At 39.7% G+C, this 18,727-nt stretch overlaps 1 protein-coding gene and 1 long non-coding RNA gene across 4 annotated transcripts in view; one reads left to right on the top strand and one right to left on the bottom strand.

Moving 5' to 3' along the window:
• Positions 1 to 18,727, bottom strand: part of PDE11A (phosphodiesterase 11A) — a 501,616-nt gene that overhangs the window by 41,293 nt on the left and 441,596 nt on the right. For all 3 annotated transcript variants that reach the window (XM_025405422.1, XM_025405424.1, XM_025405423.1), the window contains 3 exons: positions 12,641 to 12,718; positions 7,286 to 7,349; positions 1,257 to 1,331 (listed from right to left, as the gene is read on the bottom strand). In XM_025405422.1, coding sequence (XP_025261207.1) covers positions 1,257 to 1,331; positions 7,286 to 7,349; positions 12,641 to 12,718 — 217 coding nt within the window. The remainder of the gene's footprint in view (positions 1 to 1,256; positions 1,332 to 7,285; positions 7,350 to 12,640; positions 12,719 to 18,727) is intronic.
• Positions 5,128 to 18,727, top strand: part of LOC112636631 — a 50,544-nt gene continuing 36,944 nt past the window's right edge. Inside the window, exon 1 of the long non-coding RNA XR_003122207.1 lies at positions 5,128 to 5,232. This is a non-coding gene — a long non-coding RNA (uncharacterized LOC112636631). The remainder of the gene's footprint in view (positions 5,233 to 18,727) is intronic.

Consider the following 18,727-nt stretch of genomic DNA (forward strand, 5'->3'; position numbering starts at 1 on the left):
TTCATTTAATTAAAAGACCTGTGGTATTGTTGCATTGTAAACTCTTCAGAGTATGCCTCTGAAACAGTTTTTAAAGGGGGAAAAGCTTTTATTTGAAAGTAGAGATGAGAGAATTTGGGTCATAGTAGGTTTTATACATTAACTCTATGTATCCCAAGCTAATATTTTTATTTTTATAACCAAATTTGGTGACACCACCAAAAAAGGGATGTTTTGACAAACTAAGTCAATGCTGCTTTGAAAACCAAAATAATTGGTGTGTGTTTCAACCTATGTAGCTCTTGACCTTTTGTACATAAGCAACTGATTAAGAATAGTCAAAATTAGCAAGACTGCATTCTTACTTCAAGCAGGTGAAACTATTCAAACTAGGAGCTAGTTCTCTTGCTTTTCCTTGTTTTTAAATGTCAGCAAAGAAGGATGTCTTAAAACTTGAAGACCTTATAAATACCTCCAAATGTTCAAGTTCAGTTAATTTGGGTTCTCATAAACAGACATTCTTGACAATTGATACATTCCTTGAGTATCATTGAATCTACTGTGCTATGCCAGGCTTTAAAATGCTTTGCACCACTCTCAGAGTCATTGGGTTTTATGTTTTTAGCTAATCATTGGTTAGTAATAAAGAGGCTGCCCCTCTTGAGGTGGTGACTGAGGCAGTTATGTCTTCTGTATCCTTATGCTTAAAAACAGCATCACCTTGAGCCTACAGTAAACATGCTTAAGTAATAACTGAGCAGGTGAGTCCAATATAAATAGCGTTCCAATCACCAGAACCTAGTTCCACAGGTGAAACTTTTTCCTTTTGCAGACAAAGAAAAGAAACAGAGATTTGAAATGATTTGTTTTTGGGATTTTGAAAGTTGGAAATTGGAAAATAAAATCTAGCTTCTCAAAGCTAGACAGCCTGCCTTTAATTTTTGCTGCACAGTGTTTCTATTCTAAAGTAGGCATACATGAAATGCCAGCACTGGGCTTTGAATTATTCAAATTCCACTTTGCTCATCCTCCCTCGTGCCTACTTGTCCCACTGTGGGTGCGCAGGAAATGCTTGTTAAGTAAGTAGCTCACCACTCTTAATCAGAGACTTGGGAATAAGAGTGTTTAGCATTTAAGTTTAATTAATGTTTTAAACTTTCAGGAGTGCTTCCTTAAACCCATTTTCAGTCTTTCCCATTTCCAACTTGTAATTTGGAGTTGTTTTTGAAAATGTCATTCAAAAGGGTAAATATGTGATAATTAAAGGATGAACTCACCGAAGGGGTGAGTTTGAGCTCTAATCTCTCCCGATCTCCTTGTTCAAAGAACTCACTGGTTACAAGTTCTGCCACCTGAAACATATAAATATTTCAATTCATGGTTATGTGTAGTTTATCACGAGACTCGGAAGTTCTTTCTTGCTTATGTATTTGGTGATCCTCATCAACACAGACAATCATTTAAAAAGCTTATGAGGAAATAAGTATATTAACCTTTCATGTTGGAAATCAGTTTCATTCATTTAATCAGCAGAACTTGTGCAATGTAATTTTAGATGCATGTCAACAGGCAATCTCCCACTATACAGCTTCCATATTTGGGTTGAGGCAACAGGTTGCCAGCTTCAAAGCAGGAAAAGTTCTTATACAGAAAAGTGAAGCAAATATTCATTTAATAATAATGTGTAATTATTATTATATTATGTAATGATAGTTTAGCCAACTTTTGATTGTTTCTATGTAGAATCTTTATTTTGTTGCATACTTTTATATTAGCCCAGCTTCATCTTGCCACACGAAAACTCCTCAACTCCCTCCCTACCAATGTCTGTATGCACTCTGGGAGGGATAACCCCAGGGCACATCCTCTGCTTCCCACTGTTGCAATCAATCAAGAGGCAGGACTAATGCTAGATTCACTGTTAATAGCAGACTTTTACAGTAGGTCACGGTATAGTTTGAAGAGCGTGACTTGGTCTTCAGGCTGTCTGGATCTACGCACTAAAAGTGTTAATTTATGGTAGGCGCTAGTTGATACAAGGACAATGGGACGTTTGTTCTACCTTAAACCTTAAACAGAGACTTATATTTTTCTGCTTTTAATCCATTAGCTTGGATGGTCAGCAGCTACTGATTATTGCCAAGCTAAACAGATTTCTTTCTTTTTTTTTCTTTTCTACACCTTCACTTCTCAGGATAACTTGTGAGAAGCAAATTGATATAACAGATTAAATGTTGAATGGCTATTTTCAACGCTACTATGGTGTGTATCCAGGAAATTTCTGAGATGAACTAGCTGGATTTAAAAAATATTGGAAGAGTAGAATAAATCCCAGACAACTTCATGGCAAGAGGACATGGATACCAAACAAATTTTTCTCTATTCCAGGTTCTTATGAAGATAAGGTTCTTAAATCTGGCAAAGATGAGACAGTTTAATTTTGGTGAAGTGCATAGTATCAGGATAACTCCGTTGATCTCTCAAAAGATTTGGTCAGTCACAGATTATGGATAAAACTGAAACACAACACTAAACTCACACACACACACACACACACGCACACACATATCTGAGAGTAGCATTTGTGCAGTCACATATAAAGAAATCAAATATCCAGTAACTTCAGATTTCTAATATTTCTATTAAGAAACATGGGCCCTTTTCAAGAATTTAACCACAAAAAAACTAGTTGGAACTGACTGAAAAATCCCCTTCACCCCAATCTCTTGTATATGTTCCTGTTTTCTAGGACTCAATTCACTTGTCTCCTCTCCAGTCTCTCCCGCTACCCTGCATTTCAGCACACCAGGCTTCTCTCTTCTTTCTCTGGCCTTCCTTTGAAGAGGAAATGGTCCCCTAAGGGTATGACCTCATTTATTCAGTTCCCAGAACTCTCCCTCAGATTGCTCTAAGCTAGGTCTTTTGCATTAAAGAATGTAAATGTGCACATCAGGCACCTCAAGGTGGGAGTCCTGCATAGGTCTGTAGCCCCTGAAAAGAAAAGAAATTAAAACAAAATTCTGTCCTTGCTCTTTCTCAAGTAGTTGTTGGTATCTCCCCTGTGCTCCTTTCACAGCTTAACTTGCACAACTGCTTTGTTTGTACTTAAAAACCCAATCAGGAACATTCAGTGGTTCCTGATTGAATTTTTTATTAAAGAAGGAAATTGAGATGCTAATCAGGCCTTGGGGGAATCACTGGGGAAACCCACATGCTTAGTCTTGTTTGCAGGAAGGGAAAGTAGAATAGACCCCAGCAGAAAACATTTTGAAAGGGAATTTTTAAAAATCAACATCCAGGAAGTTAGAGAAATATTTTTTAAAGAAAGGGTTATTGTTTTCTCCAAATGTTTCCTAAAATTTTGAAGTGAGCGTTAAAAAAAAAAACCAAAAAACAAAAAAACAAATTTAACCCATCAATTTGGAGACAAATAAGAATGAGATTGCTAGCTTAGAAATGCGACAAGCTTTCTGATAGAAACATTAGGAAATACATAGTTTTGTGTTTTATTTCCCTGAACTCTTACGTTTCTGCACTTTTCAACAGAAGCTCACATCCAGAAAATAAAATAATATTTACACTAGTGACGGAGAAGACCACCTACAAGCAGCTATTGGGCCTCCCAGGTTGGCCTAAAATATCAAGGCAGAAATTTTTTTCCTTGCAAGTACTTTGCCCTGTCACTTTCCTGTTCCCTGGGGCTACTGCTCCTTGAGCTCTTGACATGCTTTTTACTGGGGTTTCTGAAGGTGCTGGCACATCATACCTCACCCCATTCCCTTTCTGGTCTTCTCTAGTTTTCTCTCAGTCCTCCTAACTTCCTCACACTCTCCACCTCCTTCCATCCCTATTACAGGAGCCTCCCCGAGTACTACACTTTTCCCCAATACCTGGAAGAGCCTCCTACCTCTTCCCTGCAGTCTACTCACCAACTTTCCCAGAAGGGAGACCTTCCCGTATGGGAAAGGGGAGGGGGTAAGATGAACAGTGGGCAGAGATGCGGAAAGAAGCTAGTCAACCACGCAAATTCTTCACAATTATTCTGCTTTCTGTGACTTTTTGTAACTTCAAATATGTCACACTGAAATTTAAACCAAAGCACAATTGGTGGGATACTCTATAGGAAAACTGCCTGATCTACATTGGACAGTGTGAGCAAGAAATAAGCCTTTATTTGTGTTGAACGACTGAAATTTCAGAATGTATTTGTTACTGAACCAAGGATAGGCCTAGCCTATCCTTGACTAATACAAAAATTAGTACGGAAGTGAGGTGTTGCTATTAAAAGAGAAAAGAAGAGAAAGAGAGAAAAAGACCGTAAAACATGTGTCATCAGCTTGGGGGCCAGGTATTAAGATAATGAGGAGGCTATAAGGATGAGAATCCATGGCAAAATAATTTGTACAATTATAACTAAAAGCTAACAATGTTCTGAATAAACTTACAGTCTTGGGAGATGAGATTAGAAAACAAAATGTTGGTAAAATGTGATGATTGCCATTGACTGTTTTGCTAGGAATTACAGGAAGTGAGTTTAGAAAAGGAGGAACAGGCTTATAACCAGGAATGAAAGGGAATAGAAACAGTCACAAATTCAGGGACTTGTAGGGATGGAAGACAAAATTACTTCTCAATTCCAAACTGTGAAAATGAAAATTGTGATACACTTTGACGAAGTTTGATTAAGACTTAGCTTTGTAACAAGAATCAAATCAAAGGTATTGCCAACACACCTAGGGTTAGATTCTGAAGGAATTTATAGTTTGCAGCATATCCTTTTAACTGGACAAAAATGGCACAACGAAATGATTTACCTGTACGGTTCTCTCACTGAAGGCTGTTAGGCCCAAGGCACTAGGAATTAAGTCAGAAATGAATAAATATATTTGCCATATTTCTTTATTCCTAAATGTAAAGAAGCAAATAAATACAGAAAATCTGGGATGTTTGTATGGAATGTGGATGTGGTTATGGGCAAATGGAAAGGACTAGAATCAAAGACATAAAAAGCTGACTAAACGTACAAGAGAGTTTTAGTGCTAAAGAAACCCTAAGCCCATGATTACACAAAACAGGTGTTGGAACTTCAACCTTCTTTAGGTGAGAAGGCGGCAGTTTGACCTCCAGATAAAGCTAAGAAGGGTGATGGGAAAGGAATAATTTCCCAGGGAGGATTGAAAGGTCGAGGGAAAAAGGAACTGGAGAGCATCTCCCAGAGAATCAGGGTCCCCTGCATGGTAGGGCACCCTCACAGTGAGTACCCAGCGGAATTCTAGAGTTGCCATGGACCACTCACCACTCCACATTGCTATGAATATCACTCATCTCTTCCCTTTCTGAATGGGAGTGTTATAATGGATATTTTGTCTTTTCGGTGTATGTTGGATGCTGTATTTTGGGTGTGTGTAGGTCTTTAATCTGCATCCAGATCTGTTGTAGAGACTAGCATGTATCGCCCAGAGATCCTGGACTTAAGAGCTTGATGCCATGACTGATGGGACATTTGGGTTATCTTTCTTGGAGGAAGGATGGGTATATTTTGCCTGCTGGAGGGAGAATGAATCACATTTTTGGTGATGAGAAGGGCAAACTCTGGTAGTCACACGCTCACTATTTCTGGCTTTCTCCTTTCTGAGCAAATAGAAGGATGGTACTTCCTGGTTGGGTGGGGTCATGTGACAAGTTCTGGCTGATGAATTGTTGCCAGGAGAATTTAATTGCCAGTGCAAGACCTTCCAGGGCCTCTGTCAGAACGATCTAGGTAGTGGCTGTTCCTTCAGCCCCAATACAGAATAAGGACAAAGTGGCACCTGCCAACCTTAGGTGCCCATGTTCGTGAGCAATTTGTTGTTTAAAGCCACTGTGATTTTGGGTAAAATGGTAACATAGCCACTGTGATTTTGGGTAAAATGGTAACACTTGCATCATTTAAAAATGCTGACTGATACATATGTGAAGGAAACCATAAAACACTGCTAAGAATGAAAGCTTTGGAGCCTAACCTCCTAGAATCTATACCTAGCTCCACCACCTACAAGCTGTATAAACTCAGGCTGCTTATCCTTTCTAAGTCTCATTTTTCCCATTTGTGAAATGGGGATAATAACTATATTAGTTTCCTAAGGCTGCTGTAAATTACCACAAAGTTAGTGGCCAAAACGACAGGAGTGTATTCACTCATAGCTCTGGAGGCCGGGAGTTCTACATCAGTTCACCCTGCAGAAATCGAGGTGTCAGCAGGGATGTGCTCCCTCTGGAGGCTCTTGGAGAGAATCCGTTCCTTGCCTCTTCCAGTTTTCCTTTGCTCATGGCTGCATCACTGCAATCTCTGCCTTGTTTTCACATTGCCTTCTCTTCTGAATGTGTAATTTTCCCCTGCTCCCTCTTATAAGGACACTTGTTATTGGATTTAGGGCACACCTGGATAATCCAAGATCAGTCTGCATTTGAGATTCTTAATCATATTTGCAAGGATACTCTTTCTTTTGAAGGTAATGTTTACAGGTTCCAGGGATTAGGACCTGATACCTTTGGGTGGCCATTATTCAGCTGAGTACAATTTTAAGGATTAAATGAGATAATATACATAAAACAATCAATAAATATTAGTTATTTATTGATATGGAAATGTATCTTATTTTCCCTAAAATGTCAAGTCTTTAGATGCCAAGTTACTGTTTTCGACCCCACACAGTAGGTGCATAATAAAACGTACATAATGATTAACCTCTAAATACTATCAGCAATCCACAATCTTAAGTTGGGTAGTTACTTAAATTGAAAACTGTTCTTATAGAACTAATGCTTTATGGCAGAGAAATCAGATAGGTGGTAAAAGCATGGTTTGTTTTTCTGCAAATTAAATTGGATACTGCATATTTTGACCACAGAGCTTTCTGATATCTAAATAATATTTAAAAAGAAAAATATCATTTCCTTTTTGCCTCCTTTTATTTTCAGATATAAAAAAACAAGACCTTGTGCTAAGACATGATTATCTTGCCAAAAATCCTATCTTTGAAACTCTTGCCTTAATGGTCAATGTATTATTCAGGTTTAGCACATTAAAAATATCTTACAGAGTCGGAAATATTATTGCTTAGTGAAAGCACGATAAAAAAAAAAAAAAAGGCTGTGCGGTAAACTATGTCGTGCCTAAGCCTCCCGCTATTTTTTACACCATGTTAATACTGATGCAAATTGACTAGGGTTTCAGTGCCTGGTAGTCTGGGCTCTGGGAATATTGTGTCCCCCTTACCCGCCCCAGTCCCTCCTCTGCTGAGCCCTGCCATTAATCACCACTTGCCTGTCTTGAGATCTCCCACGGTTTGGTCACGGCTCCAAGGTCACAGGCTGTCATTAACATTGATCTGAAAAACAGAACCAAACAAAACAGCCTGAATAATCTTTTGTTGCATTCCTAAACAAACCCGTCCTAGATACATAAATAAATAAAATAAAATGGAAACGAGGCCAGCTCACATCTTCCTTTCTTCAACAAGGGGCAGCACTGTTTATAGTCCCTGTGTTCAGCATCTCCATCATGTGGCCACGCTGCTTAGGAAGACAAAGCTCTCACACATCCTCCGGTGGCCCTTTTGTTTTGTCTGCAGCAAATCAAGGAAAGCAAAGCACTACTTTCTCTACACCTGAGCTAAGCAAGCTCTGCTTAAAATAATTTATAATGGACAATGTTGTTCTTTTTTTTAAACTATAAGCAAGAGAATCAGTATATAACACTATATACATGGCTGATGAAACTACTTACCAACTTATCATTAATTGATGGGAACGAAAGAAAACCCACACCAAAGAGGCAAGGCACATGCCACATAAGGGGCTCCTTCATTTTCATCTGCTCTATAGAGCTAAGATTTATGGGCAGGAGCCATATCGTTTCACTCCAGTTTACTACCTGGCTCCAACCATGGTTTACAAGCATTATGAAGAAGAAACATACTCAGCTCCAGCTTTCATTAATTTGGGCACATAAGAAAGCACAGGAATGGTCTGAATCAGAGTTCTGAGGGGCAGGGTTAACTATAATTCACACTGAACCATGGAAACACGGGGAACAATTCAAATCGTAGATAGCTCTGGTGCTTATATATAATTTAATGTGGTGGGAGGAGGAAAAATAAGGCACACTCTGTCCCAAATCTGCTTTCTTTGTGCTGAAAACCAGCAGAATGTGATGAAAAGTAACATAGGATTTGAGCTGGGGAACCACATCTTGGCTAACTGCTTTTGGAAGAAAGGGGTATGCAGCCAAAGGTCAGAGGGCTGTCCTGATGTCGGGTGTTAACATTTCATACCCTGCCAGACCTAATGCCTTGGAAACAAGTCTGCTGCCCAGATGGCAGAGCATGCTTAGATGGCAGGGGGATCCCCCCACAGGAAACCCCTCCAGGGAACAAGGCAGGGTCACACATAACAATAGGTCATTCAAGTCACAACCAGGCGGCACCGGCATCAGCAGCCCTCTCGACCCAAGCAGCACTGATGAAACCTCTAATTCCAAACATCCCTGTGTTAAGCACTACGCAAAGGGAGACACATCAGCCTATTCATTTTTGACCTTCTGTATTGGGCATTTCTACACTGCTTACTGTGTGTCTGCCTCTGTACTAAGTGCTTTACTAACCAACTGCTAACTAAACTACTTGTCGTCACCACCCCAGAGGTAGTTGCTATTATCCTTATTTTACAGATAAGTAACAGAAGCACGCAGAGATTAAGTCATTTTACCTTCCCAAGGTGAGTAAAGGATTCAGGATTCTGTGCCTATCACAAAGCTACCAGATGCCCTCTTGCTACACATGGATGCTGTCAGTACTGGAGGGGGACAAGACTGGCTAAAGCATGGGATTTCTCAGCATCTCTCCTGCACAGCAAATAATCTCTGTGAGGTTGCCCATTTGTATCATAATGTGGATAATTACTTAGGTTCTGTCCAACTGATAATTTGAAACTTACTCCTCAAATGCATATCAGTTGATCAACAAGTTTATTGAATATCTGCTAGGTGCTCAGATGATAATTCTAATAGCTACCACTTATTGGGAAGCCTCCACAAGGTGATTGACTCAGTCTCTATATGTGGTAGCAATACTATTATCTCTTATTTACAGATAAAAAAAAATAAGGCTCAGAAAGGTTAGGTAACTTGCCCAAAGTTGTACAGTTAGGAAGTGTCAAAGCTAGGATTGGAATCCTTTGTCTGACAGAAGAATCTCTACTTCAATGAATACAGGGGAGCAGGAAGTCCACACAGAGAAGGGATACAGGAGAGGCTGAGAGGTAGGACGGGTGGAGTGGCTGCAACCTTTGTCCGTCTGGCACTGGAGAGTCAGCTAAGGCTGGGGACTCACAAGGGACCTGGACAGACCTTTAGGGAGGAAACTTTAGGTGGTGGATGTGAGGATGGTTTGAAGAAGGAGAGGGTGGAAGGAGGGAGACTCATTAGAGACATAAATTGACAAAAGCCTAAAACAAGGAAGGGAGAATGGAAAGGAAGATTGCAGGAGATACAGGGATGGAAGACTGCAAAGGCAGAACTGAAGAGAACAAATGAGCAGTTCTATCTTATTTTTTAGATTAAGGCTCTTCAAGAAGTGAAGGATCTTTTTGAGAGTAAGAGACCAGGGAGAGAGTTTCTACCAACTGTTTTAGACTGGGGTCCCTATAATTCTAGTTCAATTTACAGTGAGTTAACATACCTCTCCTCTATATGCCAAAATTATTTCAATAATCATCTTGTGACAATCATTATCTTCTTGTTCTGTAGTTGTAAAACAATTTAAAATGAACAAATTTTAATGTTAAAGATTATTCAAATTGAGTAAAAAGATTTTGTGTACAGACTGAAATTTGTACTTGCCAAACAAAAATACGACACTTTGCAGTTTGCACTTTCTTTCACTGTTTTAAATTTTAAACATGAATAAAAACCATGAATGATCACATAAAATGACAGAATGAAAGTATCTCAAGTTATGTGTCTTCATATTTACCATCACCGTGCTATCATTGTTTATTCTGAATATAGTCTTTAAAAGCAGGAATATAGTTCTGCAAGGTTGGAAACACAAACGACAGCCAGAGAGTTTGAGAGGTTCTGAACAGTTAGGAACTGACTATTGAAAGTGTGTAGCTGCATCCACCTATGTCAGGAGCCAGCTGTACGCCTGGGCATTCTTAGAATTAACTTATGTTACGTGTGCAAATAAAGGATAAATAATAAATGTGCTGATCTGAAGCTTTCATATCAATTATTTTTTATCTTAACAGTAACCTCAGCAATTGTTTCGAATTTAAACCAACAAAAGACATTTCTTAGGAGGTATATCTCACCACTGACTATTTAGAATTGCTGGCACATGGTGATAATAAAAAGCAGACTGACTTTTAGTTGGTTTTATTACTATTTTAAAATTCTCTACAGATGGTGCTCCCTTAGAGCACCACCCTTGGTGCAAGGTGGTCAGAGCGTAACCATGAAATGGGGGAGGGAGGGCAGATGAGGGGAGAGGGGAGAACCCGGAGCACCTCCATTTTATGTACCATGCTTCCAAATAAGATATTTCTTCCACATGGGGTTCCTTGTCAAAAAAGTTTGAAAATCTCTGTAGGAAAATATCTAAGTAGAGAAACTGAATGAGAACTGGCATTTCAGGAAAAGAGCTCAGAAGAGAGGCTAAGCCCAAGAAAAGGGCTGGCAGTCATTTGAGAAGAGATAGTAGTGACACTAGAAGGATGCTGAGGAAAAAGAGAAGAGAATAAAAAATACATCCCTGGGGGACAGTTCTGTTTAGGGCTAGAAAAAGACTAAGAAGGAAAGAGTCAGAAAGAAAGAGAATCCAGAAGCATATATAGCTTTGCAGAATCCAAGACTGGAGAGGGTTTTAAGAAAAGAGAGGTCAACTCAATTAGGGGGTATAAAGAGATCAGGAAGCTGAAGAGAACAAAGATTGCAGCATTTAATACTTGGAAGGTGACTGTGGTTCAACAGAAGCAGAAATCACATAGTACAGACTTAATTTCTCAGTAAGGAATGGGTAAATATTCTGTGTTGTATCTGTATTTTGGAATACTGTGCAATGATAAAAGACGATGAGGTAAAAACATGTAAAGAATTCCAAACCATGTAGTTGAGTGGAAAACCAGGTTCACATTGGTATATACATATATAATTTGTGTTAAAATAGACAATCAAAATACACACTAAACAGTATTTTTCCTAAGGGTACATATGTATGTAAGTGCTTTGGAAATGGTCTGGAAAAACACAATATACAATTAACAAAATACAGCTGTGCAACCAGTATGGGAACTGGGGGTTGAGCTCAAAGGAGATCTAGGGGCTTATTAGCAATGTTTTGATTTGTTACAGAAAATATATACTCATATAATTACTCATGGAATTAAAAATTATACAAAAAGAAAGAAATTGCCTTGCAAGAAATTAGGAAGTGTGGAGTGAAGTGTGGGAGTGAAGGGAAGGAGAAAACTATGATGGGACCTGGAGAAAAGGCAGCCTGTAGGGATGACTTTTTGACTGGGGAAGCAGAAGTGTGTTTTTAGATTTAGAAAGGTCATGATGAATAAAATAGATTTTGAAAATGGAAGCCAAAGGAGCATGATTGATAGAGCCAGGTTGCGGTGGGGGGTGGGGGGTGGGGAGGTGGAGGGAATGGAATTAGGGCACCAGTGGAGGGGCTGGTCTTGAAGATGAAAAATGAAGAAAAAGGTCTGTAAAGATAATACAGAGGAATATTAAAGTATAGAGGAAAAAACTAGAGCCCTCTGGGGAGAGGGCTGCAGGAAGGTGATATGAGGACAGCTACAGAGGGTGGGGCAGGCAGTGGCCTGTGTTCAGAAGATGGTGCCAGAGATTTTATATAGCAGATATGGCAGGACTATGTCAAGGTTTCCGCTTGGGGTAATCCAGTAGTTGCCTGGTTGTGGAGCAGACCCAGTGTGCCCTAACCCTGGCCTCATGAGCTCTCTCAGCAAAACTTAGCAATGTTAGAACAGGAATAAGACAGCAGGAGGTCTGGGGTGCGTGAGGTGGAGACAGTGGAAGAATGGGGTATGAGAGAAAGAGGAATGGTGCCCAGTCTCTGGAGTGGCTGCAAGAGAGGTTAAAATGTGCCCCATACACACAAGTGTGTTGCTACTGTCCTTTCTAAACAACTTGGAAGATGTCCCAGGCAAAGGCTAGAATAGACTTCTTATCTCCACCTCCAATATTGTTCTGATTGGTCTATTGTCTCTAAAGAAAAGCAAAAGTTACTCCCCACTTCCTTTGTGCTATGTAACTCTGATTTCTAGGGTACAAAAATCCCTTCTCCACCCAACTTGCACCCCAGCTTCCCCAGAAAACAGAAGAAATCGTGGCTTGCCAAAACTGAACTAATTTGAACTTCATTTTCTAAATTTGATGGCAGAGTTTTTGGAGAAGAGACAAAAATATAATACATTATAAGATGAAAAGACATTCTCAATAATTTCTCTAGTTATCCAACTGATCTCTGAATGTTTTGAATGTAAGCTAAGATTTGTTACTTTAAAAGTCACTTCTATGCTCTTAGCACTGTCAGAAAAGCATGGCTGAATGTCCAAATAATGAAGAAACACATAAACAAGAGCTTTTTCTTACCGCAATACATCACGATGGTTTTTGATGTTCCAATCGTATTCTCCTTTACTGACAAGTTCAAAGAATTCAGTTCTCCTCCTGCAGGAAAATCAAATGAAGAAAGAAAGAAAAAAAAAACTGGAATGAGATTTCCCAGTCTGTGGGGTGACATAAATACATTTATGGGAAAAACATAAGACCACCTGAACCGAGTAACTTAATATTTGAAATCGTGAGGCTAAAGCACTATCAAAATAAATCACTTTCTAAAAAATGTTGAGGCTTCAAGGAAAAGCCACAATCATTTCTGAATGTATTTACAACAGAGGAGATTATAGAGCCATAAAACAGAAAACAATGTGGTGCGGCATTTAGGATTCTGTGCTCTGAAGCCCTTGGGACACTTACTGAAAGTCAGAGAAGGGAGGCAAGGACAAATAAAAAGTGGGAACAACTCTAGAATGTTCTTTTATCATCCAACAAAGAATTGAGCTGTATGATGATCCAAGATAAGATAAACTCCCTGGTAGTAAATTCAAGATAAATATATTTTTTTCCAGGTTAGAAAATAACTATTTCACCATTTCAGTGCTTAAACGCATAGACTATGAAGTCTGTAACCATGTTTAAACACTCACTCAGCAACTCACTTGCTGTACAACTTTAGAAAGTTAATTAAACCGTCTAAGTCTCAATTTCCTAATCTCTAACACGGGGGTTTTAGTTGCTAACTCACAGAGTTACTGTGAGGATTAAATGAATGACATGTGGAAAGCATGTAGCATAGTGTCTCAACATTTTAAGTGCTTGACCCTGTAAACTGAAAATAAAATTCTAAGCCCCCAACCAAATAAATGGACTTCTCCTCTTGGCCAAGGGCATTCCTAAATTAACCTGAAACTCTAGTTCAGGCCATGATGGGAAGTGGGAGTTGGACATGCCTCATTATTCCTTCCTCCCTTTTGCAATTCAGATACAGCTGACCAGCATTAACATTAAAACAGAGACCTTAAGACTGACAAAGCAGACTCTTTGTAGCAATGAGATACCAACATGACAGATAACAGGCCCTAAAAGAAATCAAAGTATTTTATCCCAGAATAGATTTATTTGACATATTTTGAAATGGCCTTACACAGCTGTCTCTTGTGGAGAAAAATCTACATTCTGTAGAGAATCCCCTTCCCTTTCCAGGTCTTTTTCCTAATCCAGAAGAGAATTAAGTAAGAGCACCTTTTAAAGTCTGATAAGAAACATTTACAATTTATTCTCTTTGAAGGCTGCTACCTGGAGGCTTCATTTGCATAACAAAAACATTTGTCACCACAACCCCTTATCTTAACCCAGACACTCCCTTCTATTGATACCAGGTCTTTAGATAAACCCTTGCAACTAACTGCCCATCAGGAAATCTTTGAATCCGCCTATGACCCGGAAGCCACTCCCTCCTTCAAGTTGTTCCGCCTTTCCTGACTGAACCAACATACATCATACATGTACTGATTGATGTCTTATGTCTTCCTAAAACATATAAAACCAAGCTGTAGTCCAACCACCTTGGGCATATGTTCTCAGGACTTCCTGAGTCTATGTCATGGGCATGTCCTTAACCTTGGCAAAATAAACTTCTAAATTGATTGAGACCTGTCACAGACACTTTTTGGTTTACAACTCACACGTACAGCCATGGAAATTCATTTGGAGATGTATAGATATGGAAAAGACAAGAAAAGAATATTTTAGTTAGACGATTTTCATTTTTAGTGAGAAAAGGAAAAAAAGAGGACATCACCATTTTGATTTAAGAATCACTTCCCAAGTTTTCATCCCCTTGGCACTTGCTAATGAGAGAATATTTAAAAGATCCTAACACACCATTTCCCAAAGTGCATCTCTCAAAATGCTAGTCTTAAGAGGTGCTCCATGTGAAGACGTTCCTGGCCAAGTAGGTTTGAGAAATGCTGCCCTTAATATACCTCTCTTGGAGACCCCATCCATATTAACCTTTGAAGTCTCTGAGAAAAATGGAGGTAGAAAAGCCTGTTTAACCTTATTTCACCACAAAATTCCACATAGTACTGATGTTTCAAAAACTACACTTTGGAAAATACCACCATGACATATAATTTATGGTAGAAATCAGACCAGGATCTCAGAAACTTAGTGCTGACCTGCTGTACTGGGGGACAAAGGACAAGAGGTTGAGAACAACTGGCTCCACTGTGTCTGGTCTGGGGTGCTCATCACCAACTGACCAACTGTGTGGATTTCTTGCCAATGGGTCAGACTAACTACTAAAATTACTTGAAAGGAGACAGGTCAGGAAGACAAATGTATAGCTCACTTCTGTATTAGAGACACCAAGACAGGTCCTGGATCTATCCTTTCAAGATGATGCAGGTCAAGGCCATACTAGGCCATACTACATACAGCATGGAAGAATCTCCAAGACAACCTTACAGCAGCTGGCGACATAGCATAGCCCAATTACATAGAAGGGTTCAGGAACGCCTTCTGCTTTGGGTGGGCAAGTGTATACATTTCTTTTCTTCATATAACTTTCTTATCTTCTTCACTTGACCCATTCCATTCTTCATGACCAATGGTCGTGCCTTTTTCATATTACTGACAAAGCCAAGTAAAAAGGGCTCCCTGGATAATCTCCAACTGGCCTGTGCACTGGGAGGATGGGTGAGGCCTCGGGAAGTTTGTGCTGTTTGCAGTAGGGAGGAGCCTGGCCCCTTCTGTTCCCACGTGGGAACCTGGGATTCAATCTGTGAGATGGGGGCCTGTTAACAGGAACTTCTTTTGCTTTGCTGAGAGTCTTTTTCCTTTTTGCCCAATAAATTCCATAACCTCTCACTCTTCAAAGTGTCTGCTTGCCTAATCTTTCCTGGTCGTGTGACAAGAACCCAGTTTTTTCTACAACATTACCATCACTGACTGTGAAGTGAAATAGAAAGGGAAGTGGTGGAGTGGAAAGAGCCCAGGTTTGGACCTGCGTTGACCTGGGCTTAATGCTGACTGTCACTTATTAGCTGTGTGATCTTGGGTGAGTGACTTCACATTGCTGAGCCTCAGTTTCCAGCTTTGTAGTGAGAAATTGAGATAAGCTGCACTAAACATTTGGCCCTGTTAGATACTCAGTACCTGAAACTATGGTTAATTTGTAAACAATATTAATACTATTACTGCCAACAATAATACACAGTGGACTAACTGGACTAATGGAGATCTAACAGTTTGCCCAGTTTTCTCCTCTCACTACATAGAAATTCATTATTTTTTCAAATTATTATGAAGTCTAACAAGTATTTATTGAGCATCTACTCTGTACCAAGTCTTTTTAGGCTTTATGGTCACAAGATAATTGGGGGTTTCTTTCAAATGTCTCTGAGTTTAGCCAGGGCTACCAACAAATAAATAGATAATTCCCTCTTTAAATGTAATATTAATGAGAATAATAATACTGGGACTAGAGTGAGCTGAGAGAGGCACTTGCTTGGGGCACAAAATTGAAGTGGGTGCCAAAAAATTTACTTATCAGGATAAATATTTTAATGCAATATTTAACAAAATAAAAATAAAATGCAAAAAATCCATAATGAACACAACAACAAAATTCCAAATAAAGACAAGATCTGAACTTGTACTTGAACCACTCACCTCACTTGCTTCACCCTAGTTCCAGCCCTGATGAGGATGATATTCACTGGGTCTTTACCGTGTTCCTGGCAGACTTGCTGGGGTCTGGCACTCACTACTCACATGACTGATCTTGAGTATTACTTAACCTTGCTGGGCTTCCGTTTTCTTATTAGTAAAAGAGTTATAGTAATGGGATCTACGTTGTAGGGTTGATGGGAGGACCAAATGAAATGATTTATGTAAAACACTTTAGCAGATTGCCTGGCAAAATTAGGTTATCAGTAAGGACTCGTTACTGTGATTAAGCTCAGAAGGGTGAGTACCTGGCTCAAGGTTTCACAGATGGTGAGTGGCAGAGCTGGGACACAAACACAATAGGTTAAAATAACAGCTGTCCCAAGCAGCTAAGATACATTCAGGGTGTCCTTGGAGCACAGAGGAAGGCACTTCGCTTGGCTGGGAGGATCCTGGAGGATTGTGAAAGACTTCCTGAAAGCTTGTCAGCCATCATCCTTGTCATCACATGCTCCTGGGTGGCCATTTTAATTCTATGAATTATTCCAAGAAATTGCTAGAATGCAAGCTTCATGAGAACAAAGGCTTGGCCCACTTTTGTTCACTTCTGCCCCTCAATATCTACAACAATACCTGACATGTAATAGAAGCTCAATAAATATTTGTTGAATTGATGAATGAATGAGAATGATTATCTCAGAAAGCTAATCATTAAACAAACAAACTCTTTAAACACTGGTTTCACCTAGATCCTAATTTTTCTAGGGGCTTCACAGTTGCCATTTGGAGAGATTGAAGTAAGTAAACAACACAAAATCTATTCAAGAAAAGCCCTGTCAGATTCTTGCAGAGTAGATTCTAACTTGAACCAAATGGGCAACATAACAAGTTGTAGGAAGTAAGAACACCATTTCCATCCAATATCTGACTCCCTTCCATTAAGTATTGTTATATCTGCCCATAGTATGTTCACTATAGGGAACATAACATCTTTGATGCAGAGTGAAAACATGTTCCCTGGGTGCCTAACTCATTGCAGAAAACAAATTTCTTTCTTTCTTTTTTTTTTGAGATGGAGTTTTGCTCTTGTTCCCCAGGCTGGAGTGCAGTGTCGCGATCTTGGCTCACTGGTTCTGAGGCGCGATCTGCCTCCCAGGTTCAAGCGATTCTCCTGCCTCAGCCTCCCGAGTAGCTGGGATTACAGGCATACACCACCAGGCCTGGCTAATTTTGTATTTTTAGTAGAGATGGGGTTTCTTCATGTTGGTCAGGCTTGTCTCGAACTTCCAACCTCAGGTCATCTGCCCGCCTCAGCTTCCCAAAGTGCTGGGATTCCAGGTGTGAGTCATCGTGCCCGGCCCAAACTCCTTTCTTTAAAAAATACATATCTGTGATATGACAATCAAACAGCATCATGAGAATAAATTCCCCAATGATAGAAATTTTAACAGCTAGAGTTGCTGGTGTGAAAGTCTTAACAGAATCAAAATCAGTCATAGACTTCACATCACATAAGCAACGCTAGGACAAAAAGAAACATCCGCTATTCCTCGGGGACAGTGAGAGGAGCCTTTTTATCAGATATATCAAAACGTAGCATACTAATTTGATTCTTCCTTCACAGACAAAAGGATGGCTGCTTCATGATAGGTTCTATTTACTCTGTCGTCCCAAGGTTTGATTATGTTCTTAGGAGATAATAGGAATCTTTCTGGATAATAGGAATCATGAGGAACTGATCAACTTGTATACTTTTGTCAAGAAAAACATGAGAGGCCAGGCATAGTGGCTCATGCCTGTAATCCCAGCACTTTGGAGGGCCAAGGTAGGAGGATTGCTTGATCCCAGTAGTTTGCTCTTTACTCTGTTCAATCTATATTCTCTGTTTAATAAGCCTTAGAAACAAGGTGGGATTCCATCTCTACAAAAAATACGAAAATTAGCCATGTTTGGTGGCACGCGCCTGTAGTCTCAGCTACTAGGGAAGCTGAGGTGGGAGGATGAATTGGGCCTGAGAAGTCAAGGCTGCAGTGAGCTGTGATCATGCCACTGCACTCCAGCCTGGGCAACAGAGTGAGACTCTGTTTCAAAAAAAAAAGAAAAGAAAAGTCTAGTCACTGGTGGAACCATGTATAACACATCTGGTAATGCATTTAGTCACATATTAAATAGCCAAAGAGATATTTTAAAGTTTAAATCAAAGTACATTTAAATTTTTTTTTTTTTTTTTTTGGAAATGGAGTTTTGCTCTTGTTGCCCAGGCTGGAATGTAATGGTGTGATCTTGGCTCACCGCAACCTCTGCCTCCTGGGTTCAAGCGATTCCCCTGCCTCAGCCTCCCAAGTAGTTGGGATTACAGGTGGCCACCACCATACCCAGCTAATTTTTTTTTTATTTTTAGTAGAGATGGGGTTTCTCTATGTTGGCCAGGCTGGTCTCGAACTC

Source organism: Theropithecus gelada, chromosome 12, assembly GCF_003255815.1.
Source record: "Theropithecus gelada isolate Dixy chromosome 12, Tgel_1.0, whole genome shotgun sequence".
Lineage (NCBI taxonomy): Eukaryota > Metazoa > Chordata > Mammalia > Primates > Cercopithecidae > Theropithecus > Theropithecus gelada.